General features: G+C 55.1%; 1 protein-coding gene across 5 annotated transcripts in view; it reads right to left on the bottom strand.

Annotated features, from left to right (window-relative positions):
• Nucleotides 1-26,233, bottom strand: part of AGAP3 (ArfGAP with GTPase domain, ankyrin repeat and PH domain 3) — a 56,170-nt gene extending 29,937 nt beyond the window's left edge. For 4 of the 5 annotated variants that reach the window (XM_068973485.1, XM_068973488.1, XM_068973490.1 and 1 more), the window contains exon 1: nucleotides 25,909-26,233. In XM_068973485.1, coding sequence (XP_068829586.1) covers nucleotides 25,909-26,233 — 325 coding nt within the window. The remainder of the gene's footprint in view (nucleotides 1-25,908) is intronic. The other variant, XM_068973486.1, reaches the window with a different exon arrangement.
• Between the last annotated feature and the right edge of the window lie 1,531 nt (nucleotides 26,234-27,764).

Raw genomic sequence — 27,764 nt, 5'->3', positions numbered from 1 at the left:
AGCCCCAGTCCAACCCAACTCCCAACATATCTGTCCCTCTCAGCTTTAGAATTCCACGGTCCTGGTCAGAAGCAAAGTACAAGATAAAAGTGGCACATTCCAGAGGGGGCTGGGGTGGGGGAATGCCTGAGGAAGGCAGGGCCTCCATCCTGGGTGCTCCTGTGGAACCTTGAGCTGGAAACTTCTAAGTCCCGGGCTGGATCTCCGGGGCCCTGGGGGGTGATTCTGTATTTTCCTGGGACTGGTTATTAATGGTGATGAGGATGGCGCCTTCCTCTCTAGGGTACATTTCCCCCACATAATAGTCGGTTCTGCAGAAGAGCTCTTCCCAGGATCCTTCAGGCATCGAGACAAGAACACAACTCAGGAATCCTGACTCATGTTCCCAAGTTTAAGCCTCACACACCGAACTTCCCTATCTTTGTTCATATCAGTCTGTCTGCCCTTTCTCACGCACACATATGGGATGACCCCTCCCCCACAGAATAAGGCGGCTCATTCCAAACCCTCTTCCCCAGCCAATGAAAATGCACGCACAGGACAGCAGCTATCAGAGGCAAATGAGCACTAAATGGGGACAGGGGACAAGGTGCCCAACAGGGGGGTGAGCTGCTTTAGAACCCAACTGGCTACCCTCAGGCGGAGAGGAGCAGGACGGAACAGGAGAGTAAAAGGCCCGCACTTACAGACACACACACACAGACACACAGACACAGGGACACACACAGAGACACATATACATAGACACACAGACACACATAGACACGCACACACACAGACACACACACAGACACATATACACAGAGACATAGACACACACAGAGAGACAGACATGCACACACACGCAGACACACACACACACACACACACACACACACAGGCTCCAGGAAGGCAGGCAGCCATGCCCAGGCCAGAAGGTGAAAGAACACCTTCCGTTCTCAGAGGGCACACCGGCTCTGGGCTCCCACTGCACCTGCAGAACTGGTCCAGGCAAAATGCTGAGCCTGAGGCCCCCCTGCTGGCTCAGTGGTAAAGAATCCGCCTGCCAGCGCGGGAGACACAGGTTCCATCCCTAACCCGGGAAGATCCCACACGCCTTGGAGCAACTAAGCCCGTGTGCCACAGCTACTGAGCCTGTGCTCCAGCTCCCGAAACCGGTGAGCCTGTCCTCTGCAACGAGAGAGGCCCACACATCCCAGCCAGAGAGGAGCCCCGCTCCCCGCAAGTAGAGAAAAGCCGGCACAGCAATGAAGCCTCAGCAGAGCCATGAAGAACTAAACCTGGCACAGCTTCCTCTTCCTTGTCTGGCTGACTCCTTCCTACTTCTTCTTCCCAGAAACCCTTCCTGACTCGGAGAGACTAGACAGAGAAGGGCACCGGCCTGCACATAAACGGCTCAGACAAAGACCCTGGAAAGGAGATCGGGGCAGGCGCACACCTCTCCTTCTTGTTGGCATTAGCCACCGCCACTGTCCCTGGTCATGGACAGGGTCTCTGTGTTCCGTCTCACAAGACTTGACTCCAAAGAGAAGCAGTCAACAGCTCACTCAACACAACCCAAAGGAAAGTAGGGCAGTCCTGAAAAGCTCTAGGCTAGGGCCACACCAACCAAACGGAAACCCCATAAAGCTGGCTCTTGTGTCAGTTCTCTGGTGCTTAAGGTCATCAGAAATGCCAGGCTAAACCTGTTGCACAGAGACCCCACGGAAGGTTCTGGGGGAACTGAAGACGCAATCTCTTTAATTCCTGGGCATGGTCCTGGGTGAGAACGGACAGGGGTCCCTGGAGGCTGAGCAATGAGCAGCCCAGAGCAAAGGCAGGTCAGAAGGAGAAGAGCCGACTCTAGGGCTGGGTGCGCTGGACTAGGTATCAGGACCTGAGAGAAGAGGGCGCCTGCGAGTGCGGCTGTGGCCTGGGGGCAGTGGAGACAACTAAACCCAGGATGTCTCGGGAGAAATAGAAAGCCCCCTGCAAAGGCATGCTGTGCAGAGGGGCAGTGCCATGGTGGGAAGAAGGGCGGCCTCGGGCCCGGGAATCCCATGGAACCTTGTACCTAGTCCCTCTCAAATATTTGCCGGATGATCCACTGATAAGTGGAGGCACGCCCAGCTGAGGTCACTGAGCCAAGGAGCCTGGGGAGGTCCTTCTCGGGGCCCAGCAAGGGCGAGCTTCCTGCTGACAGCCAGCTGGGGTCTTCTTGACCACAAGGTGGCAGCAAAACATCTTCCTGCAGCCCAGGGGGCTGCCAGCTGTGCTGCCCAGGAAGGAGTGGGGACCCGGGCAGTGGCCGGCCACGCGGGTCCATCAAGACCCTTGACCGCTGAGCCGAGGGAGGCGAACAGGGCGACACGGGTGGTGCGTGGTGATTCTCTGAATGAATCAATGAGTCAGTGAAGGCATGAAGAACATTCGTCTTAGCTGCTGAGCATAAACTGCATGCCCTGGCTTTTGCTCCCCTTGTGGGGAGGACGGCAGGCTGACGAAAGTGGTCCCTGGCTGGGACAGTTTGTTGAGATAAATCGCAGTTGAGATCAGATCCAAAGTGGAGATGGACGGGTGTGATGGCAAGACACGTACTCCGCAGCCAAGAAAACTTGGGTGCAAATTCAGCCTCTGGCAGCTACTGGCTCCGCGTCTGTCTAGTCCCCTGAACATCAGTGGGTCTCGGGGTTTTTAGTCTGTAAACCGGGGATAATCCCCCTTCCAACTGAAGTTGCTATGCAGTGATGTGTTTATGGAGGGTCTGGAGCCGAGTTGGCACACAGCAGGTGACCAATATAGCTGGACACCTCAGCAATTCCCCATTAGCTTGGGCCTGTGGATTGAGCTGAGGCCCCAAGCCCCAGGCCATGCTTGTACACACAGATGCCCTCTTCTCTCTGGTCCCGGGAGCCAGTCCCCCATCAGCTCAGGCCTGTGGATTATCGGTCCCTCCATCTCTTCCCCAAGAGACCACAGAGGCCGACCTCAGAGATCCTGAGGCTCTTCTGGATCATGTCTCTCTCTGAAAGTCTGATGAAAGCTGTCATGGACTGAACTGGGTTCCCCCTAGATCTGTATTTGGAAGTTCTAGCCCCTGGTACTTGACAGTGTGACCTTATTTGGAAATAGGGTGGTTGCAAAAGGGATTAGCTGAGATGAGGTCCCCCTGGATTCGGGTGGGCCCCACTCCCTATGACTGGTGTCCTGATAAAAAGGGGAAATTTGGACACAGAGAGTTATGCACAAAGAATGTGCATAATGTGAAGAGACATGAGGAGAAGACGGCCATCTACAAGCCAAGGGTCCTCCTTAGCACTTCAAATGTTAGTCACTCAGTCACGTGTCGAACTCTTTGCAACCCCCCATGGACTGTTAGCCCCGCCAGGCTCCTCTTGTCCATGGGATTCTCCAGGCAGGAATACTGGAGTGGGTAGCCACTCCCTTCTCCAGGGGAGCTTCCCGACCCAGAGATCGAACCTGGGTCTCCTGCGTGGGAGGCAGATTCTTTATGGAGAACTTTAAGAGGGATGTAAAAAACATACAGGTCCTATAGATTCCAGGGGCCCAGCACAGAGAAAGGAGCCCCTTCCCAGACCCGTCCCCAGGGAATTCTGCCCCAGCTGCTAAGTCCCAGAGTCAGAGAGCTCCCCAGGGAATGCGTCCTCTCCCCCATGGAAAGCAGTGAGGATCAAAGACCGCCTGGAAACAGGCTTTCTGGCAGCAAGCCAGCTACTCTATAGCAGTTTTTTCATTTTTCTTCCTGTCCACCAAGTCTGAGCAAGGCTCAGTCCCCTCTTTACGGCCCCTACCAGCCTCCTAGTTCAGTTCAGCTGCTCAGGTGTGTCCGACTCTTTGCGACCCCATGGACTGCAGCACGCCAGGCCTCCCTGTCCACCACCAACTCCCAGAGTTTACTCAAACTCATGTCCATCGAGTCTGTGATGCCATCCAACCATCTCATCCTCTGTCATCCCCTTCTCCTCCTGCCTTCAGTCTTCCCCAGCATCAGGGTCTTTTCCAAGGAGTCAGTTCTTCGCATCAGGTGGCCAAAGTATTGGAGCTTCAGCTTCAGCATTAGTCCTTCCAATGAATATTCAGGACTGATTTCCTTTAGAGTGGAGTGGCTGGATCTCCTTGCTGTCCAGGGGACTCTCAAGAGTCTTCTCCAACATCACAGTTCAAAAGCATCAATTCTTCGGCGCCCAGCTTTCTTTATAGTCTGACTCTCACATCCATACATGACTCCTGGAAAAACCGGCCTCCTAACCTCACCCTAAAACCCTGAGGGAGGCCAGACAGACAAGACATAGCTCCCTGCTGAGAGGCATCACGACTGAGGACCATGTGTTCCGCCGAGAAAATTCTGCTGCCTTTCAACAGCTTTCCCCCAAAGAGGACAGGAACACCACACCGTGTGCACCCCCAAATCCCTCAGAATCCTCCGACGACCCTGAAGGTGGGGTGAGCCTCGCTGCGGTGGGTTGAGGGGACTCTGGCCTCAGAAGGTCAAACTGCACGTCCCGTTGAGGCACTCAGCCTTTTCATCCCAGTTTAGACATGTGTCCTGCATTTTATCTGTCTTTAAAGGTTGTTCTCTTCCTTCAGAACTGAACAACGGTCCAGCCGAATCCCATGAGCTAAAAATCTGCCTCTTCCAGTCCAACAGGTTTCGAAAATGCATTCAGTCTGTAGCTCTTCAGTCCTTTATCAGCAGCATCAACACGCTCATAAGTCTGCTTTCAACTTTTTTTAATAGAAGTAAAATATTTTAATAAAGGGGAGACGCAATACAGTATTCAAATACTTGTACCCTTTTTGCTGCAAGACAGAGGAGTGCTCCTCAACCTGGGAACTCCAGTACAGATGTATAAGTTCAGGGTCTCAAGGAAAGGGGGGCTGAGGATCCGTGCACACTATTAAGGATAAAGACTTGGGTAGTTTGAGAGTCTAATAGACCAAAGTTGAAAAGCATCTGAATTCCGGGTGAGGGAGGGAAGGAGTGGGAATTTGGGATTAGAGGATGCAAACTGTCATATGTAGAGAATGGATAAACAGCGAGGGAACAACACGGGGAATTATATTCAAAGTGTGTGTGCTCAGTGGCTCAGCCGTGTCCAACTCCTTGCGACCCCATGGACTACAGCCTGCCACGCTCCTCTGTCCATGGGGATTCTCCAGGCAAGAATATCGGAGTGGGTAGCCATTTCCTCCTCCAGAGGAAGATCAATATCAATGCAATATCCTGTACTAAACTGTAATGTAAAAAAATATGAAAAAGATTATATGTGCGTAACTGAATCACCTTGCTGTTCACCAGAAATGCAACATCGTAACTCAACTATGTCAATAAAATAAAGCTGTAAGTAAATAAAAGCATCTGAATTCCCATTACGGAGGATACAAAAGCAGGGCCTACGCTGCAACACCTTGTCCCCACCACCCTGCAAGGGTTCCACTGTCCAGCCCCAAGTAGCCGGTTCAAGTGCACACCTTCTGCTCAGCACCAGCAAGCGCTTCCAGTCCCACCAGCCTGCTTATATCACAGAGCAACTGGGAGTGGCAATCAGAGCCTTGGCACCTGGCAGTTGGTTTTCAGGCTTTCTTCTTTTTTTTTTAAAGTAAAAGGGTTTTATTTGCAGAGGAGCAGGACTCTAGTAGAATAAGCCAAACCCTATGTCTGACTCCTCTGGCTCCTCCTTCTAGTCTTTCTGCAGATCCTGGGGCAGTGGAGACAGCCACGGTCCGTGGCCAGTGGGTGCTCTGGCCAGCTTGCCAACACCCTGGGCCATGATGTCTGGGACGTTCTTTCTTTTCAGCTCATGGATGACCTTGTGGAACTGGTCGTTGTCCACCGAGGTGCCTGCACTGCCCAGGATCTTCTCGCATCCCTGGAGCCGGGGTGGGGAAGGCATCACACCTGAGGGCGCCAGGCAGGTAGGAGGTGACGAGGCGCATCTCCACGGCGGCTGAGAGGCCTGGCCTGTGCACGCTCAGTGGTATCGGAGACCTGTGCACGCTCAGTGGCATCGGAGACCTGGCTTCCCTCTTAATTCTACCCTGTCTTCAGCTGGCAACTCCCTGCCCTGCCAGGCAATCAGCTACGAGGCCTCGGTCCCTGGGCCACAGCATCACCATGAACCAGCACGAGGGAACCCTGGTGACTGCATGGGGCTCACAGGAAGCCACCTCCGGAGCTTTAGAGACTGCCTGGCCGACTGCAGCCTCCCCATGCGGCCATCGGCTGAGAGATGAGAAGGGCGTGGGGGTCAAGGTCACAGGCAGACCCGCCCTGCTTCGTGAACTCACGCCACAGGCAGAGCCCACCAGGAGCCCCCGATGGACCCCCTCCCTCTCCTTGGTCTGCCATTAGCCACAGCCAGATGACACACAGGGCAGAGGGGGACGGTCCCTGCAAACCATCTTCTCAAACATCCGTCCTGAGCCTGGAGACCCCACGAGGGCAGGTCCCTTCCACCTCTCCTCTGGGCACCCTCAACCGCGCTCCCCTGCATGCGTGCCTCACCCGGCCTACCACTTCCCTGAAGCCTGGGGCCTCGGATCTCAGCCACCAGCTGCTGCTGCTGCTAAGTCACTTCAGTTGTGACCGACTCTGTGTGACCCCATAGACGGCAGCCCACCAGGCTCCGCCGCCCTGGGACCCTATCCCGCCCCCAGCACAGATTGGCCAGGCAGCGGTGGGGGAGGGGGAGCCCACTGGCCACGGAGTCTGCCTTTGTGGAGCTGCAGTCAAGCTGCAGGGGGCGCTGTGCTAGGTCCTGAGAGATGCCATTTGCAACAAGGCTCCTTGGATTTAAAGGACAGACAGAGGAGATCGACAGATTCATGGCATAAAAATGAAGTCCTAAATGGTAAAAAATTGTCTAAAAAAACAAACCCTTAGAGAAGATACAGCTAAAGAGAAATCAACCCCTGGATAAAAATGTGACTCTGCTGTGCTTAGTTGCTCAGTGGTGTCGGACTCTGGGATCCCGTGAACTGCAGCATCCCCGCACTGCTCCCCCCAGCCCCCGTCCTTGCTCCTCTGCCCGTGGGATTCTCCAGGCAAGAACACTGGAGTTGGTTGCCACTTCCTTCTCCAGGGGATCTTTCCATCCCAGGGACTGAACTCACATCTCTTGTGTCTCCTGCATTGGCAGATGGATTCTTTACCAATGAGCCATGTGGGAAACCCCTAAAGGGGAAATCAACACCTGGATAAAAAATGTGACTATGCTAATGGGTTAACATCACACCAACATGCAAAGCATACAGACGTCACTTAAAAAAAAAAAAAACAACATAAAATCTTAACAAAGTAAAGCAAGTACAAATGGGCAATTTACATGGAAATTGCTCACTCTCAGTTAGGACTTAAAGAAATAGAAATTAAAAATGAAGTTCCACTTCTCACCTACCAAACCCTCAACAGGCATGACTTTTGTGTCCATGAGGCCCATGCTGGCAAGCGTGTGAGCCCCCTTCCCCAGAAGCTCAGCCCTCTGCCCCTCACACTGAAAGACCCTCTGATGTGGACACAAAGTTTGAGGCCCAAAGAAGTCCAGCACTTCTGAAACAGTGATATGAACCAGAGTGTCCACCAACATGGAAGTGAGGGCTTCAGCGACTGTGTCTGCAGACGGTGGGACATCGCACAACCATTTAAAATAGCATCTGGGGACTTCCCTGGTGGTCCAGTGGTTTAGACTCAGTGCTTGGGGTTCGGGTTTGATCCCTAGTCAGAGAACTAATATCCCACATGCCAGGTGGCATGGCCAGAAAATAAATAAATTAATAATTAAATAAAATAATGTCTGCAGAGACTTTTACTTAGCAAAGCAGCAACGCTTATGATCTTTTTTTTTTAAGTAAGATACAAAATTGTATGTAACACAGAAAGTGAAAAGAAAGTGAAAGTCGCTCAGTTGGGTCCGACTCTTTGCGACCCCATGGACTATACAGTCCATGGGATTCTCCAGGACAGAATACTGGAGTGGGTAGCCTTTCCCTTCTCCAGGGGATCTTCCCAACCCAGGGATCAAACCCAGGTCTCCCGCATTGCAGGTGGATTCTTTACTAGCTGAGTCACCAGGGAACATGGACCCGTCTTAAAAAACAGAGGGAAAAATGAACACGTCAAAATGATGACAGAGGCCGACTCTGGCAGTTAGGCCCTGCAGTGATTTTTTCTTTTTCTGTTTCTATTTGTCTGTGAAATGTGTGTTTCACCCTGTTTCCTAAAATGCCTGTAGAGAATACACTACTTTTGTACAAAGAAAATGAAACGGAGGAAATGGAAGACTGTTGCAGCTGGGGATGAGGGCTGGGTGAGGGATGAGGGCTGGGTGAGGGATGAGGGCTGGGTGAGGGAAGAAATACCTGGTGAGTGAGAAAGACAGGGGGTGAGGGGGTTGTTGTTGCACTCTCCTGTCTGAACCCTCGGCCCCAAAGGCCCCAAGTCCCCTACCTGCAGCTCTGGGTCACTGCACAGCCTGAGCAGGGCTCCCAAGAGCTTTCCAACCCAGGTCTGTGGGACCTGAAAGAAGAAAGCCGGCTGGGGCTAGTCAAATAAATGTGCACTCTGCCAACCTTTTTAGAATTTTATTTGGGGGTATAAAAGCACATTCCTGGGGCTTCCCTGGTGGTCCAGTAGTTGAGAATCCGCCTTCCAATGCAGGGGACACGGGTTCGATCCCTGGTCCAGGAAGATCCCACATGCTGCAGAGCAATAAGCTGCAACTACTGAGCCTGCGCTCTAGAGCCCGTGCTCTGCAGCGAGAGAAGTCACGGCAACCCGGAGCCCACACGCCACTAGAGAAAGCCCATGCAGCAATGAAGACACCGTGCAAAGAAATAAAGGAAGAAAAAATTTTTAATATCATCCGTTTTAAAAAAGAACATTCACAACATGCTGAGAAAGCTGCCCTTGGTCCTCTGCCCCCTTCTCTTTCCTTCACGTGGAAGCCTCCAGAATGAGTGTCCCCTCCCCCTACCAGAACCCCAAGGCTAGGACCTGGACTTAGCACTTTACCACAACGCCCGGCCTGGGCAGCTGGAGCAGCTGCTCATGGAATGGGCTGGCAACCATCCCCAGCCCATGGGCATGAGCCTCACTCATGCTTAAAGCCTACTGAGGACCTTCAGGTTGCTTCCTTTTTTAAAATGTCTACAAGCAAGGCTGTAACCAACACCTGTGTACCTACGTATGTTGTTTCATAGGTTACATGCCCCAAAGTAGAAGAGTTGAGTTCAAAGAAAAATACGAATTTTTCATGTCCATGGATGATGCCTGATCACTCTTCCAAACAGGAGGCAGCAATCTGCTCCCCACCCCGCTACCGACCAGCCCCCCACCAGCAACACACTGCCGCTCTCACCAACATCAGAAGTCATCAGCTCAGCTTCCACTTCTAAAGGGGGAACCCAGTACCTTGCTCTTCAGATTTGCATTCCCCTGCTCACTTTGAGGCTAAGTGCCTTCTCATGGTCACCAACAATTTGCATTTCCTCTTCTCTGAACTGTCCACCTGGTTCTATTCTTTGTCTAATTGTCTTTGGGGTTTTAAAATTCTTTTCTTAACAATTTAGAGGAGGAAATTCCCTGGAGGTCCGGTGGTCAGGACCCTGTGCTTTCACTGCCAAGGGCCCAGGTTCAATCCCTGGCTGGGAACTAAGATCCCTCAACCCACCAGTGCAACCAAAAAAAGAAATTAGAGGAATTCTTTGTGTTAACAAGCATCTTAACCATTTATCTGGCATATGTTCATGGCAAGCGAATTCTCTTACTGTAGTCTACAAAAATGTAATTAAATCTGTTAATTTTGTAATTGATTATAACATCTGAACGACAACAAATATCCACAAGACAAGAGCGATACTAAAAACAACCAAGGGCTTTTACTGACAGAAGAATACCAGCTAAGACTTGCAGAAGGCAAGTCCAGATGAGAAAAATCACCACATGGCAACCCCAACAGGACAGATTCAGGTCACTGATGCACTGAAAACCACTGAGTGAGAGCTGTTGGGAGCAGTTTATTTCCCAGGTGCAGAAGTCTCACCCCACAGACTGTGAATTACAAAGGGGGAAGCAAAGGGTCTTCAGGATGAGGAGATCTGGTAATTATCCCTTTAGCATCACCAAGAACAGAACCTGACACGCCACAACAGGAGGTATTCCTGTCAAAAGGGTTTAACCTAGATCTCACCAAAGCCCACCCCTGCCCCCACCCACCTCACTTCAGGTCATGGGCAGCAAGCGGAGATAAAAGAACAAGTTAAAAAAAACCACTGGCCCCAGCATTTGAATCAGGGCATGGCCTTCTATGAGAAAACCTGCCCCAGACTCTTCAAGAGTCTGCATGATGGACAGGTAAGAATGGCCACCGTTAAAATGTCTATAATAATAAATGCTGGAGAGGGTGTGGAGAAAAGGAAACCTCCCCCCCCCGCCACAACGGCTGGTGGGAATGCACACTGGTGGGTGCGGCCACTACGGAAAACAGCATGGAGGTTCCTCAAAAACCAAAAATAAGGCTTGCCATAAGGTCCAGCGATCCCACTCCTGGGAAACTGGGACAAAACTGTGGTTCTAGCAGATGCCTGCACCCCTGTGCGCACAGCAGCACTGTCAACAATAGCCCGGTCAGTGCACGTGGAGGGGCGGGCTTCGGGAGCCAGTGATGGACAGGGAGGCCTGGCGCGCTGCGGCCCATGGGGTTGCAAAGCGCCGGACACGACTGAGCGGCTGAACTGAACCGAGACATGGAAACAACCTGAATGCCTAATGAAAGGTGAACGGACAAAGACGCGGTGCACATGACGGGACACTCGGCAGCCACAAAAAAGAATGCAGTAACACCACTGGCAGCAACACAGAGGGACCCAGAGACTGTCATGCTAAAGCAAAGTCAAGCCAAACAGACAAGTATCGTATGACATCACGTATACTGGAATCTAAACTATGACACAATCAAACATATCTCTGAAACAGAAACAGAGAGAACAGACTCAGGACTGACAGGGGGTGGGGGCTGGGGAGGGAGGGTTGGGAGTCTGGGACTTAGTAAACTCAAACTATTACCCAGTAAGTACAATGTTTTGTGCTTCCCTCGTGGCTCAGCTGGTAAAGAATCTGCCTGCGATGCAGGAGACCTGGGTTCAATCCCTGGGTTGGGAAGATCCCCTGGAGGAAGGAACAGCAACCCACTCCAGTATCCTGGCCTGGAGAATTCCATGGACTGTATAGTCCATGGGGTCGCAAAGAGTCGGACACGACTGAGCGACTTTCACTAAACACTACATATACGTTCACTATATACATACGAACAAGTTCCGTTCCAAGAGCACCTTCGTAAGCACAACAAATCGAGCCTAGTGAGTGAGTCAAAGTCGCTCAGTTGTGTCTGACTCTTTGCGACCCCATAAACTAGTCTATGAAATTCTCCAGGCCAGAATACTAGAGTGGGTAGCCTTTCCCTTCTCCAGGGTATCTTCCCAATCCAGGGGTCGAATCCAGGTCTCCTGCATTGCAGGCAGATTCTTTACCAGCTGAGCCACCAGGGAAGCCCAAGAATACTGGAGTGGGTAGCCTACCCCTTCTTCAGCGGATCTTCCCGAGCCAGGGATCGAACCGGGGTCTCCTGCATTGCAGGCAGATTCTTTACCAACTGAGCTGTCAGGGAAACCCGCTGTATAGCACAGGGAACTATATTCAGTATTCTGTAATAAACCATAATGGAAAAAGAATATGTTTAACTAAGTCATTTTGCTGTATAGTAGAAATTAACACAGGATTGTAAATCAACCATATACCTTCAGTAAACTTTTTTAAAAAGAGTCTGTGTGATAGGGAAAAGTATCACAGTGGGGCCTGTGCCGTCCTGACTTGGGGAAACAAAGAGGTTATATAAGGCATTTGGGGGTTCCTTGAGGACACTGGGTTATGGATGAGCTATCCAGTGATGGTTGAAAGTCCTCGCTCATCTTCTTAGGTATGACCCTGCTGTGAAGTCATGTAGAAAGACGGTCTGTTCATAGGAAATGCCCGCTAGAGTGCTTGGGGGACAAGCTCCATTGTGTCCACAACTACTGACCATTACCTCCACCAAAAAAATAAAAAACGAGTGAGAGAGACAGAGGGAAAGCAAATGGGTAGATGTTAACCATGAATCATTCAAGGTAGCTATTTTCCAAAATAAAAGGCTCGGGGGGAAAAAAATCAGTCCGTCTTTTTGTCTATGAGTTCCGGGTTTCCTGTCTGGCTTAAGAGGATCCTCTCATCCCAAGATGAGACAATAGTCTTTTGATTTCCTCCTGTATTTTTCAGAGCTTTTATCTTTTCCATGGTGCAGCAGCGCGTGACGGCTCAGAGCCTGGCATTTGAGACCGGATGTCCTAGGTCCAGATCCTGCCTTTGTCACGTCTGCGGGCCTTGGGTCCCTCATCTGCAAGGTGGGGGCGCCAACACCCCAAGGCAGTCTCAGGAACCACAAGCAGGCACGGAGGGGGTACATGTGGCGGAAGCAGATCTGATGCGCCACCCCTTACTTGAGAACCTGCCGCTCCCGGCACCAGAGCAAAAGCTGTCATTCTTACGACGTCTGCCGTACAAACAAAGTGCCGGAGTGTGGGGTGGCACTTGTGAATAGTTTAAAAACACACGACGCCAGTGATTTTCCTAATACGATCACGACTCTGGTAAAACAGTGTCTCCCAGTGCCTCTCACGGGAGCCAGGGACGCTGCAGGGCTCCCCCTCCCACCCGCCTCCCCTGGCACGTGGCGCACTCTCTGAGAAATATGATTTATCTTTGGTACCCAACCGCTCCTGCTCAGAAGCAGAGGGACCCCACACACAGCCCACTCCTGGCTGAGCTGCTCTGGGACCTATAGCCCACTTGCTGCAGAAATCAACTGTACCCTTGATCAAGTTTAGGGGGCACCCTGGAAGGGCTCAGATCATAAAGAATCCACCTGCAATGCAGGAGACCTGGGTTTGATCCCTGGGTTGGGAAGATCCCCTGGAGAAGGGAAAGGCTACCCACTCCTGTATTCTGGCCTGGAGAATTCCATGGACTATAGGGGTCGCAAAGAATCAGACACGACTGAGTGGCTTTCACTCACTGGAAGGGCTTCCCCGGCCCAGACGGTAAAGAATCTGCCAGCCATACAGGAGATCTGGGTTGGATCCCCAGGTCGGGAAGACCCCCTGGAGAAGGGAATGGCAGCCCACTCCAGTCTTCTTGCCTGAGCAACTCCCGACTTTCACTTTTTCACCAGAAGGAAAGGAAGTGACAGTGCCCAAGGCACCTGGTTCAGAATTCGGAAGGGCCTCCCCTCCTGCCCTTCCCCGACCCCACCACCACACACACAGCTCCCGACCTGGACCACCCAGCCCCCTCATCCTCCAGGACGCGTTTTCCCTTGCAGACAGAGGAAGGACTCTCTCCTGGTCTCCTGGGCACCCTGCCCCCTCAGCGGGTCGCTGTTAAGCTGTTTGGACCTAGGTCAGGGTCTCTGTATTGATGTCACCGGTGCCCTGGGCCTGGACTCAACCAGACTGCCCCCCTACCCACCCACACAGGGCCTGTTCGCCCCCCGCACCCACCCGAGACCCAGATGCTGGCGGGTGTCCCTCCCTTGGTCTCAGGCCCGCTGGTGGCGGGCGAGGGTCACAAAGTGGGCTAGAACATGACCACCTTCCTGTCCCCACCACCCGCCAGGGCTACGGTGGAAGGACGGCCGCACCCACACATCTGCGGGGTGTTTAAGGGCTGCATTGGCCGATGTGCTGGAAAGCAAGACACCGAGCTCTCCATGACCTGGCAGCTCTGACTGAGCTCTGAGCCCTGGAGGAGGAAGGAGAGGACAGAGAACTCCACACGCCGCTGCCACCCTCCTCCGGGGGTCAGCTGGGGGCCACGCCGGTGCAGGCTAGGCTGGAGTCAGGCGCAGAGCACACGGCCCAGACTCGGCCGCCGGGAGGACAGGCCTGGGAGAGAGAAGCTGAGCCCTGCTACAGACGGCCTCCTCCCAGCCCAGCTCCACCTCAGGCCCCTGACAACCCCTCTCCCCATCCTTGGCTGCTCCAGGCCACTACAGCTGGTACTGGGCTCCCCGAGAGACCCCCAGGCCCCACAGAGCTCCTGGGCTCTGAACCGAGCAGGGAGGGCCCCGGTCACCGATCACCACCAGGCTGGGGGCCCGAGGCCCGCCTGCCACTGGCTCAGCATCCAGAAGGGAGACATCAAGTCGGGTGGATACCAGCTCGGGGCCAGCAGGGGCAAGACACGCATGGCTCCAGGCCCACAAGGGACCAGGCCAGGGGAGTCTTGAGGGGTCGGGGGGGGGACAGACCAGGGCCTTGCACCAGAAAGGAGAGTGATGGAGCTGGGAACAGGCGGATTTACAGCCCAGCTCTTCCCATGGGGAAAGGGCAGTAAGTGTCTCCGCAGCCCACTGGGCAGAGTGCAGCCCCAGGGCCACAGCCAGCAGGCGACGGGACCGGGGAGGGAGGTGAGGTGCCTGTAGGCACCAGCACAGGATGGCATGCCCCTTCTGAATGACAGGCTGGGAGCAGAGAGCTCTGCAGGGTGACGACCTCTGTCTTCTCTAGGCTGGCTGGAGGGGGGACTCAGGAAGGCTTATCCAAGGGCCTCCTGAAGGCAGAAGGCCGCCCAGCCCGGCCCATCAGCATGTTCCCTGCTGGCTCCCTGGACAAAGGTTAACAAGGAGTTGGTGCAAAGGAGGTGGTGTTTATTGCTGCAATACAGCGGGATGCTCCTTCCTGGGCGGTTCCACTAGCATCTCATCTCCAAGCTTGAGGGGGAGGAGAAGGAGGAGGGGAGGAGAGGGGGAGGGGAGGAGGAGGGGGGTGGGCTCCCTAATCTCAGGGCCCGGAAGTGGCCTGAGAGATTCAACAACGAGTGCTGCGGGCTGAGAGGGGCCTGACTGCTCCACGTGTTTTTCTGAGCGTACGTGTCTGTTTACGAACTCTCCGCTGTTCTATATACACGTTACTCAGCACAAAGACAGAACACAGACCAAGAAGGAAAAAGAAGCCTTACAAAAACAGCTCCTGCCTGAGACGCCAGGATGGGGTGAGGGGTACACTGCGGCTTTGCTGGTGACTTGTCCCGGTACCACTGCTGGGGGTCACAGCTGAGGGGGCCACGGCTGGCAGGATAACCCAGCCCGCCCTTGCTCCGTGAGCTGGAAGGAGGCTCCCACCACGACTAGAAAAGAGCTGGGGGCCTCACCCACCCCGCTGTTCCTCAGTGACCTTGAATCCTGCGTCAGAACCATCTCTGGCCTGCACCACTGGCTACATAATCAGCACCCTATCCCCTAAGCAGATTCCCTGGTGGCTCAGACGGTAAGGAGTCTGCCTGCAATTCGGGAGACCTGGGTTCAACTCCCAGGTCAAGAAGATCCCCTGGAAAAGGAAATGGCAACCCACTCCAGTATTCTTGCCTGGAAAATCCCAGGGATGGAGGAGCCTGGCAGGCTATGGTCCATGAGGACACAAAGAGTCGGACCCGACTGAGCGACTTCACTCTCCCCTTAAGGCCTGCACCTCCCAGTGCAGCACTTTATTCCATCCAGCCTGAGGGGGATATGCAGAGGCCAGCCAGTCCCTGACTGTGCCATTCGCCCGAGCTCTGCATACCGACAGGCTCCTGCGCTGGCACGTCCACTTCCGGTCGAGCCCACTACCGCTGGCCCAGCGGCAGATGGGAGAGTCCCTCCCCGCCCCTTCTCTCCCCTCACTGGGGTTCAGGATTGGGTTCAGGATTATCTGGCCGTGATGCCGAGGGGGCGGGCGGGGACGTTAAGTAGGGCAGAGCAGCAGCCACGTGGCACTAAACCACCAAACCCAAGTGACGTGAGCCATGCTGGGGCTCGCGGGCAAAGCCATCCGCAACCAAGACGCTGACTCAGAGGAGCCTGGACGCGCTCTCTCCCCAGACACCCACCCTCTCCTCCAGCTTCTTGCCAAAGAGCGGGGCCTGGGCTCGCTCCCCACCTTCCACCTTAAGCAGAACTCTGTGAATTCTGGTTCCGAAATCTGAGAATTCCCTCGATGGGAACACGCTTCGTGCTCCAGCCCCCGCAACGCTAGTTACACTTTCAGGCTTTAAGAAAATCTGCGCCGACAAAAAGCCACTGCTAATTCAGTAACACCTCTAAATGGATGTGTATGCCCCCCATCGCTGTGGCCTGAGCAGGTGCTTGGCAAAGGAGCGCTTGCGGAATGACTGAATGAAAACAGCAGGACATACATGAAGGTCACATTACTTTAAAAATTTTTTTTGAATGTAATACTTTAGAAAGATGAATCCAAAAGGATATACTTCTATATTCAATTTTTCCAATGAAGAGGTATTCTTTCGTTATCTGACAGGATAAAATTAGAGCCCTTCTTCCAATACCAGAGCCACTGGCGGCTCCTGGGCGTCTGAAATGTGGCCAGTCTAATTGGAGAGGCGCTGAGGGTGTAAAACAGGGGAGCTTGAAGACTTTGTTGAAAAAAGAATGTGAGATGGCTCATTAAACATTTTTATATTAACTGTACATTGAAATGATAATATTTCAGATACAATGGGTTAAATAAAACACAGCATTAAAGTTGATTTCCTTTTTCCTTTTGTTTTAAACTTTTTATTTTGTATCGGGGTACAGCCGATGAACAATGTTGTGACAGTTTCAGGTGAGCAGCGAAGGGACCCAGCCATACGTACACGTGTATCCATTCTTGCCTATCTTTTTACTTTCTCATTATGGGTACCTGAAAATCTGAACTTACGCGTGTAAATTCACGTATGTAATTGGTGCTGAATTAGAGGAAATACACTAATCGACAGTCAAACAGTCAGAGGAGAGCAACGCTGGGTGCCTGTGTGACACACTCCTTGTGACCCGCTGTGGTCCAGGGTCTGTGTCTATCAGCTGGAACCTCAGACAAGATGGGACCAAGCACCCCTGCCCAGCGTCTGCCAGGCTGGACCAACCTACCCCCAACTCCGCCCCCCAGGTTCACCCACTTGCCCACTTGGGTTCAGGGAGCGTGACTGCTTAGCCACAGCGGCAGGTGATGACCTCACCAAGTCATTGCCCCAGCCCTGCAGAGGCTGGAGCCGCTGTGAACACAGCCGGGGCTGGTCTAAAAACTTCACACGCGTTAACACACTTCAACCTCACAGCAATGAGATGGGTGCTTGTTAACCTCATTTTAGCCACAAGGAAGCCAAGGCACAGAAAGGTTATGGAATTCACCCAAGGTCACACTAAGTGTTAGGGATCCAAATCTAGGCAGCAGGCTCCATTCTACCGCACCATCTGATGTAAAACGGTCTAGAAGAATCTGGAAACAATAACCAAGATAAGTGGGGGCTTCGGAGGGGACTGAAAGCCACCAAATCTTCATAGCATTTCTCACCTTTGGTCTTCATTTAGGGCCTGTTTAACCAAAAGAGTCCAGTCGTGTCGACCCCTCCCTGGAAGAGGCCACGTGCAGAGGAGGGGCTGGGCCCTCCCACCAGGAGCAGAGCAGGAGCCCCCCGAGTGCCCAGGCTCCCACCCCACCACACACACAGACACAGACACGCACAGAGAGGCCGTGGCTGGGCTTGAATCCCACTCTAGCAGCTTGGGCTCCAGGTTCGCAAGCCATCAAAACATCAAATTAAAAGGCAAAAGAGAAATTGCTGTGGGCGGGCGCGCCAACAGTGGCAAGGAGGGGCGCTGACAAACAAGAAAGAGAAAGAAAATACACACTATAAACAGGCACGAAAACAGCAAAGGCATGTCCCTCTGGAACCACGTGGTGTGAGCTCACTCATCTTGGTGCCCAGGGCCGCAGGAGGGTCAGAGGGCCGCTAGAGAGACCCAGACCGCAGCTCACCTCCAGCAATGTATGCCTGCTCTGAATTCAGAGACTAAAACTGTCCCACACATATTAAAAGCAGAGACATCATTTTGCCAACAAAGGTCCATTTAGTCAAAGCTCTGGTTTTTCCAGTAGTCATGTATGGATGTGAGAGTTGAACCATAAAGAAGGTTAAGCACCAAATAATTGATACTTTTGAACTGTGGTGCTGGAGAAGACTCTTGAGAGTCCCTTGGACTGCAAGGTCAAACCAGCCAATCCTAAAGGAGATCAACCCTGACTATTCATTGGAAGGACTGATGCTGAAGCTCCAATACTCTGGCCATCTGATGCAAAGAGTGACTCACTGGAAAAGACCCTGATGCTGGGAGAGATTGAAGGCACAGAAGGAGGCAACAGAGGAGGAGATGGCTGGATGGCATCAACGACTCAATGGAGATGGGTTTGAGCAAGCTCTGGAAGATAGTGAAGGACAGGGAAACCTGGCGTGCTGTAGTCCACGGATTTGCAAAGAGTCAAACACAACTGAGCGACTAAACGACAACGCGTGTTAAGCAAAAGAGTAACAAACCACAGGGAAGACGAATAACGGATATGAACTAAATTCAACAAAATACAGTGATCAAAAAACCATTGTTGAATCTTAACTCTCACTAGTAATCAAATACACACAAAATCCTTTCATCCTTTCTCTTCTCCTTTCACGGGGACGGGGTACGGGCAGGGAACAGGGAGTCTCTGCCCCAGAAAACAGGAAGGGTTTGCCTGCGGGGTACTGTGGTACATGTGGCCAAAGTCCCCAGAAGGTCGTGCGAGCCCAACGGCCCTACCATTTTCTTCCTTCGGGGAATCTGTCCAAAGGGAATAAACAGATCTAGGTGTGTAAAGTCCTCAGTGTGCAGAGATTTAGGCACCAGCAGACTTGGCTTGATTGCACAGCCCTGCCCTGGGCACCAGGCAGCCTCTCAGATCACCACGAGCCCACACCGGGCACTCGCTCTGTGCCAGGCAGTGTGCGTCATACGCAGTGCACAGGTAGGCAAGCTCAGAACCTCACACTGAATGGAATCTGTCCTCCGTGGAGCAGGAATCCAAGACCCAGATGGCCCACAGGCTAGGACCACAATCAGGAGGACAGGCCAGGGTAGGGAAGGAGGTTTGGGGGCCTGAATTCTCGCAGCCAGTCAGCTGCAGAATAGGAAGAAGATCCCAGGTTTCTGGATTCCCCAACGGGGAGCTGCCAGACGGGTGCTTGAACACAGAGGCCTTTCATGAATCTGCGGCTCTGGTTTCCCTTCTCCCCGGTGGAGTATTTTCCAGAGTCCCACTTCTGCTATGAAACGGCAATAATATCATTGATTGTGGAGTAATTAGATATAGTAGATAGATACGGGAGGGAGGCAGATCGGAGATACCCATCAGACAGACAGCAGGTGCCCTGGGGAGGGGTGGGGTGTTTCTACTTCCTATCACACTGGAATGTGTTCTAACAAGCAGGCGTTATTTTCCCCATTTAAACATATATTTACATTTTTTAGATGTTCAAATATTTTGGAGTGTTTCCTGACTGAGCATCTTTTCTACCACGTGCAGTATCCATGCTGCTCTCAGAAGGGAGAGCCCCCCTCCAAAAGGCATCATTCAGCCGGGCATACAAAACATCCAGAAGAAAACTATGGCAGGAGAGAAGAGCTCTGAATCGCCCTTAAGTTGTACTCGAAAGCTTCCAAAAGTGAAACTCCAGGTCAAAAGCTTGCCTGAGAAGTACCCAGCACGCAGAGCTCAATCAGTCCATCCATGTGAGAGGAAGAGCCCTAGGCCTGGAACTGGAAAACCAGGCAGAGTCCCTGGGCGGTCTTGGCGATGTGACTTGGACTGTACCTGTAGGCTACCAGGCTCCTCCATCCATGGGATTCATCAGACAAGAATACTGGAGTGGGTTGCCATTTCCTTCTCCAGGGGATCTTCCGGATGCAGGGATCGAACCTGGGGTCTCCCACATTGCAGGCAGACACTTTACCCTCTGAGCCATCAGGGACACCTTCTAGGTCCTAGGCGATCTCATTTGCAAAATGGGAATGATATGCGCATACCCGAGAAGACTGCAAGGGCAGAGGCCTCATGACAATCTCCAGCAGGCAGGCGAGGAATATTCACTGGTGGGACACCACATAGCCCAAGGTCCACACCTCAAAGCAGGTGATTCGGGTCACCTCTGCTTCCCACTTTCATAACCCCAGAGCTTAGCTCCCTGAGCCAAACCAGCAGCCCCGTGCCCTTGGCTTGTGTGGTGGAAGCCGGCTAGATGACAGGAAGAAAAACCCCTATTCTCTGTTTAATCGAAATACCTGCAGAGAATGGGGGCAAGCCAAAGGGTCCTGGGTAGGTGTTCAGGCAACGCTGAACAGGCCCCTAGGTTCACAGGGCCCTGGGTCGGCCCCCTTCAGCCTCAGCTCCCCCAGGCTAGGGTCTCCTTCCTCCCTCCATTTCTGAGGTTCTGAGATCAGAGGCCCGCTGACAGCGGCGCGGAAGGGCTCATGGCCAAACGCACGGCATGGACACTAAGAGCTCATTCATCCAATTCTCCCGCCTGGTTTCCCCGTGGCCCTGTGCCCTCTGCTCCAGCCGGCACCAAACGGAGAGTTCATTCTCAAATATGAGTGAGAAGGGAAAGAGTTAATCGCTCAGTCGTGCTCGACTCTTTTTGCGGACCCCTGGACTGTAGCCCACCAGGCTCCTCTGTCCATGGGGCTTCTCCAGGCAAGAATACTGGAGTGGGTGGACATTTCCCTCTCCAGGGCATCTTCCCAACCCAGGGATTGAACCCAGGTCTCCAGCATTGCAGGCAGATTCTTTACCATCGGAGGCACCAGGGAAGCCCCAACCTGCTTTCAGATAACACCTGCCTGCTTCAACCAGACAGCTCCTGCTTCAACCCTCCAGTGACACCTTGAGTGGATTCCTGGAACAAGGTGAGCTGTAAATGAATTCATACAGGATAAAACGTTCAAAACTCCTGCACCAGGGTCCTTCCCCTGTGGACTCAGTGCTCAGGCACGCAGACCAGCCTGCGGCTCCTTGAACCCCATCCCTTGCTACCTTTGCACACCTGCTCCCCCTGCACAGAGCATCTCCCAGACCCCGTGCCTGGCACACACATTCAATTAAAGAAGTAAATGGTAGGGACTTCCCTGGCAGTCCAGTGGTTAAGACTCCAGCTTCCACTGCAGGGGGCGCGGGTTTGATCCCTAGTGAAGGAACCAAAGTCTCACATGTTTGGTGCAGCCAAAAACAAATAAATGCATAAATAAATGGTAGAAGCAAGCTACGGTACATGCCAGCCATGGGCGTGTTTAGGAACACGGACTGTCTTCCAAATCTGGCAGAGAGCTGGAACGCAGTGAAGGAGGACTAAATGGTTGGGGGTGGGGGGGCATCTCCAGGCTCCTCCCACCGAGTTCCTGCAGGCTTGGGGTCTTGACAAGCCTTTCCCAGCCTCTCATCTTCGCCCTGCTTTTCTTAAAACTTGGGCTTTACTCTTGCCACTTCCAGGCCCCCGCTCTGGGACCTGCTAAGGGCTGATCCATTCACCTTCAGTGTCCAGAGTGCTGGCTCTGCCCCGCCCTCCCCTCCTGCTCTCCGCAGTGCTAGATGCAACTGGGCCACATTGCAGGAGCTAATACACGTATCTGGAACAAATGCAGCTTTCCCTGGCCCCTGGCACCCACACCAATATCCTCTTTTTGAGAATTCCTAGAGCTCTTTAGTGCAAAGTCCTCAATAACCGGTCCCCCAAGAGGCATGCATTCCCCAAAGCAGTTAATTACCACAATGGCCCCGGGGATGTTACACACCCTGGGCCCCCATCCCAAACCCACCAAGTGAGATCTCTGGGAGGCAGCAAGCCCCGCGGGCTCGTGTTATCAGCAGGTTGGGGAATGCCTACCCCAGGAGCAGGAGAAGGGAATCAGCTCAGGACAGAGCTTTTCTGTCTCCAGAATGGACCCAATGCTTCTCTCCACATCACAGGGCTCTTGCTGGGATCTGGTCACAGGAGAGGAAAAAGGGACAGAATCTACAGCTCTGGGGAGACCTGCAGCTGCAGAGGCTCTGATCGCCCTGCCCACAGTTCCGGGCCACCTTCTCCCCTTAGCCTGGATTTGAACCAGGAACACCCGCACCTCTTTCTATCTGAGTCCCTTTAGAATGTTACCAAGCCTGGAGCCCATGGAGGTAGGCAGACAATGCCTCAGTGAGTAACAGGACAGCCATGTGCTGCCCCGACCAAGGAATTTCACTGCTGGAGGAAGGCAGGCCTGGACCCAGCAGAGGCCAGGCTCCTCACTCTCTCCCTCTTCATGGTGGCCTCGCAGCTTGAGGACTGGGGCAATCCTGGGGGCCACTCCCCAAGCCGGCTCTCCAGCAGGACCACACTCCTGTGTCCCGGCTCACCAGCTGGAGGCTTCACTTTCCTGAAGTTTTATTTTACAATAGGGGTTTCCCTAGGTGGCTCAGATGGTAAAGAATCTGCCTCCAAGGCAGGAGACCCGCGCTCCATCCCTGGGTCGGAAAGATCCCCTGGAGAAGGGAATGGCCACCCACTCCAGTATTCTGGCCTGGAGAATCCCATGGGCAGAGGAGCCTGGCAGGCAACAGTCCATGGGGTCGCCAAGGGTCGGACATGACTGAGCGATGAGCCCTTTTTTGCACACTGTAGACAAGTTACATTGATAAAACATGCTTTTAAACTAAAATAAGTTAAAACATCTCAAAAAAAAAAAAAAAAAAAAAAGGCAGGAACACCAAGGGCCATAGGAACAAGTTAACCAGTTGATGAAAAGCTGCCCAGGACCACGGTCTGATTGCTGGCTGTGTGTCACCCCGGGGCAGACCTCTCTGAGCTCAGGGCTACTCAGAGACAAGCCTGCCTTTCCAGGCCACCCGCGGGGACCCCAAGGGTGGCCTTTCCCAACAGCTCATCCCAGCTCCCAGCTCACATGGCCCAGCACACCTGGGTCCCACGTGCCCAGGTTGTCCCCATCTGGACCTGGATCCTCTGAGGCCCTCTTTCTAGGACACGGGGCACACCATCAGGTCCCCTACTCCTCCGAGCCTCAGTGCCCCAACCAGGGCGGCGAGGGTGGCTCAGAGGCTCCGTAGGCGGTGAGCTGTCTCCCCCTCCATCCTGGCTCTTGATGATACCCTCATACATTCCGTAAGGCCTAACAGTGGACAGGTTCTCTCTTTCCTTGCCCTTGGAGGGAAAAGGAACTCCCTCCCTCCAGATCCTGTCCTGAAACACAGGAAAGCTCAGAGTTCCTCTGCTTCTTCCTGCTCTGGCCACAGGGTTCAGAGGGGCTGAGAGAGGGCAGGAGGACAGGGTGCCACTGAGCCTTCTCAGTCCCAAAGGGACCCCTGACCACACCTCGCCGGTCACCTCCAGGGTTAGGATGAACACCCTTCACCAAAGCACCACCGAGTGAGGCTTACTCCACACGAGGGAAATGTCATCCCTCGCCACTAAGAGGCTCACGTCTAGCAAACATAGGATCGGCCTCCCTGGTGATGGATGTGTTTATATAACAGCCTCTCGACCCAGGTCTGTGGGGGCCCTGGCAGGGGGTTGAGGGGGGAGCTCGTCAGGCTCCTAGAGTGAGCAGGGAAACGCCCCGCCTGCGAAGCTGCCCCCCACCCCGCCCTCCGCTGGGGAGGCGGGGATGCTGTTTGCAGGACAGCGGCAATATGGTTTGGCAGATGGCGAAAGGAAGGATATAGGGCAGAAATCGGAGAAGGAGTTTTCTGGGCTTTTTTTTTCTTTTTGATGCCTGCCTACAGTGGAAAAGCTAGGGCGACAGAAGTGGGAAAGTAGGGGTGAGGTGGAGAATCAAGATGGGTTCCAGGAGAGAGGTTGGCCAAAAGGGGGGATTATGGGGGAGGGGAATGGAGGAAAGAGGGAGGCGGCCTCGCCAAGAAAAAGCAGGGAAGTAGAGACCAGGAGAGCTGCGAGCGGATGTGTGAGGAGCAGCTGGGCCTGGTGACAATGAGACACCAGGTCCCAGAATTCGAGATGGTGACACGGAGCTTCCAGGCGTGGTAGACGGAACGCAGGGTACTTCCAAACCGCAGTGGGGAAGTTGGTCACGGGGGTGGGCGCTAGAGGGGGAAATTCTGCCTGTCGTGTTGGATTCAGGACGGGGGTGAACACCCAAGTGTGGCCCAAGAATGCTGGCTTGCACATCACAGAAGATGCTTGGCCAGAGACCTCCTGAGCTGGGGAGGGGGTATGGGCGATTGCTCTTAAGGAATCGGAAGTTAGAGGTGGTGTCCAGCCGAGACCCTGCCTCTCCCCGCTCGGCCTGCCTTCCTCCACACCCCCCACCCCATGGCTGTCCCACCAAGCCTCTTCCCCCTCCAAAAGGGCCTGTGGAGGGCGGGGGGTGGGTGAGGGAGGCATCTGGGCACTGATGGAACTTACTTCCTCTGGGGGAAATCGGGAAGCCACAGGGAATGGCAGCTCTCCCCGCCCCGCCTCTTCAGACTGGGGAGGAAAAATTGATCATCTCCTCTCTTTTGGGGGCCCCTGGCTCACACATATGCCACCTCCTGGTCCCCGGAGCCACACCGATGATTCAGGCCATTTACTCAGATCCAAGCTAATGAGGTTTTTTTTTTTTTTTTCTGTCACCTAATTAGTTCACAGTGAACTCAGCCTGGAGAGGGATGAGCAAGGGCTGGGCAAGGGACAGCAAGAAGTCAGAGGGGACCATGTCGAGAACAGAGAGGAACTCCAGCTCTAAAGCCAACGACTCCTTCCTCAGCCGTGGGGACCCCTAAAAGCAGACAGGGGTTGTTCAGGGGAAGGACACCCCACCCCAAGAGCCTCACACAAAGAAAGACGCCAGTGGGGCCCTCCTATGAAACCCCAGTAGTGGACAGGCCCCTTCCCATCAACTCCAGGTCCTCAGCAAAAGGCCCTGCCCTTTCCTGGCATTTCTGAACCCACCACCTGCTGGGGGGCGACCGCATTCAAAGGGAAAGGAGCAGGAGGAGGAAGCAGATGGCCCAGGCCCAGGTCCATCTGCCCCACGGGCGCTCAAAGGTCACCATGCTGCCGAAGTAGGGGGTGCTGCCGATGCTGTCTGTCCCCACCACACCAGGGGTCCTGGCACATCTGCCAGCAGCGTGCCCCCACTTCCTCTGCCCCTCAGCTGCCAAGTGCAGGCCTGAGAGCCTAGAGAAAGGAGCGCTGGGTAACTAAGTGGCCCACGGTTCCAGTTTCCGACGCCTGGCACCCGAGTCCCTGGAGGTCGGTCAGCGCCCAGGAGCCCCCAGCTCGCCTCTGGAGCCGCTCCCTGGAGAGCAGCGGCGGGTGTCCGGCGCGCGTTGGACCCAGCGAAGGCGACACTGGCCCGGCCGAGGCCTCTCACGCGGCCCCCGGTGACCCAGCCCCGCGCCAGGCCTGCCCCGCTCCCGGCCGCCGCGGAGTGCGGGTTCTGCGTAGGCAGAGAGGGCCTCGAGGAGGGCCACCCTCCGGGGCCCGCGGGCGCCGGGCCCGGGAACGCTGCCATCCACTAACGGCAGGCTCCGATTCACCGCTGCGAGGCGGGCAGGGCCGGGGCGGCAGCTGAGACGCCTCTCCGGCAGCGGCCCCACCTCCTGGCCCGCCGAGGCCCTCCGCCGCGCCCACCCTCCTGGGCCATTCCCGACCAGACCGGGCCCCAGGGCCCCGGAACCTCCGCGGCTCCAAGCGCACCAGTCCCCGCAGCGACGCCACCCTCACAGCTGGAGCCCGCAGATCAGAAAACGTGTCCCCCGGCACGGGACCTGCCCCCCAGCCCCAAAGTGTCGCCAGACGAGAAATGGCGAAGCCTGGCCGCCGGCTCTGCAGCGCCAGCGATGGGCAAACCGCGTGGCCCCGACCTCAGGCGCGCGAGGACCCCCCAGACCAGGAAAGCGTGGCCAGAACAGGCCGGCGAAGCCCCCGGCCGGGGCCGGAGAGGCCACCGCGCCCCGGCTCCCGCAGCCCTCGGCTCCGCTCACCCTCGATGGAGATGACGTGCTCCCGGATCTGATTCTGCAGCGCCAGGTCCTCGATGCGCTCGATCAGGTCGTAGATGGCGTAGATATTGGGATGCACGGACTCGAAGCGCTGGATCTCGGCCCGGATGGCAGCCGAGTTGGAGAGCGCGAACTGCTGGGGGGGCCCGCCGGCCAGCTGCTGCGAGGGGCCGCCGCCGCCCCCGGCCCCCGGCCCTGCGCCGCCGAACTGCCCGCCGCCCCCCGCGCCGCCGCCGCCGCTGCCTCCCGGCGCCGCCAGGCTCGGCTGCTGCTGCGGGCTCTGTCCCCCGCCCGCCTGGAAGTTCATGGCTCCGGAGCCGCGGGGCCCGAAGCGGGCCCGGCCGGGGCCCGGGGCGGCGCTGCGGCGGCGGCGGCGGCGGGCGGGCGCGCGGGGCTGGCGGGGCCCGGACTACGGAGCGGGCGGCGCGGGGCTAGTGCATGGGGCCGAGGGCTGGGGGCAGAGGCCAGGAGGCGCCGCCGCGCACGCTGGGGCCGCTGCTGCCGGGCGCTCCCCGGCGCCGCGATCCCGCTGCCTGGAAGCCGCCTCCAGCGGCAACAACAACGGGACCGGGAGCGCGCGGCCCGGGCCCTCCCCCCCGCGTCATGCGCACGCACCACCGCCCCCGCCGGCTCCGGCACACGCAGCCCGAGCCCCCCTCCCCGCCGCCCCCGCCCCTCCAGCGCGCGGGCCCCAACGCCCCCGCCCCTCTCTAGCTGGCTGGCGAAGCAGCCTCCACCCCCGAGCCGCGCGCTCGGCCCCGGCGGCCGGCCCCTCCCACCGAGCCTGGGCCCTTCCGCCTCCTTTCCAGCCCCCACCACACCCGCTGCGAGGGCCACTCGCTTGGAGGGGACAGCTGCCCTGCCCGCCTCGCGGCCCCAGCTGTCGCTTTCGCCCCCCTGCGCTGGTCTGGGTGGAGTGTCTGTTCTCCGGGCAGTGCCGGGATGCTGATGAACGCGGCTGGTGGGCCGAGGAGGGTCGCCGCCCCAGACCCAACTGCGCCTCGCCTACACTGTCCTGCCATCCGTGCGGCACAGGCTCCCCTGTCCCTGGGCCCCGAGGTCACCGCTAGAGACCACGCCAACTCAGGGTTCTTTCTCAGGCCCTCCCTGGACTTTCCATTGCCGGCTGCGGGCACCGAGGCTGGGAATCTGGGTCCCTGGTTTCTATTTCCAGTTCTTCCTGAGACCTTCATCTGCGGGGCCCTTGAAAATGACACTTGAAACAACAACGTCCTCGCTCTTATCTTCCAGCCTCTCCTAAAAGATCCCCACTGCCGGACTGGTGGAGGATTCAGTGAGTGCTGCTGGACCTCCCTGGAAAGGGGAAGGAAGAAAATAATCAAATATTATGCCTTCTTCCCCCACTCACCCCATTTAAGACACTCACCAGGGTCCACATGGTGGCCTCAGTTTTCCTTGTTTTCTCTCCTTTGTCCATCCTGTGTTCCTGTCCACTCCCAGGGCCAGGAAGCCCCCTTCAATGTCCTAGTTCCTCTGCATCCTCATTGCTAAAGCTGAATGCAGATTCACTAGCCACCCCCTTCCCCCTGGCTTTTCCTAAACCCCATAAGAGGTGGCTTGTGCAGAACCCAGGTCTCAGCCAATCAGCCTGCCAGGACTCTACCCCCATGTCCTCTGGCACAGGTGACAGATACCATCCTTTTTACATACACTTCCACTTCCAAAATACCCAAGCTGGGTATTTTCCCAGCATAAAGTTGCCCACCATTTAAGCTACCCACACCACTTGACCCCAGTACCAACCTGGTCACCTTTCTAAGTATCTTGGACCTTCCAAAGAACCTAGTGCAAGCTAATCAACACCTTGGGGCTTCCCA

Source organism: Capricornis sumatraensis, chromosome 5 (genome assembly GCF_032405125.1).
Source record: "Capricornis sumatraensis isolate serow.1 chromosome 5, serow.2, whole genome shotgun sequence".
Lineage (NCBI taxonomy): Eukaryota > Metazoa > Chordata > Mammalia > Artiodactyla > Bovidae > Capricornis > Capricornis sumatraensis.
This window is presented reverse-complemented; position numbering and strand designations above follow the sequence as displayed.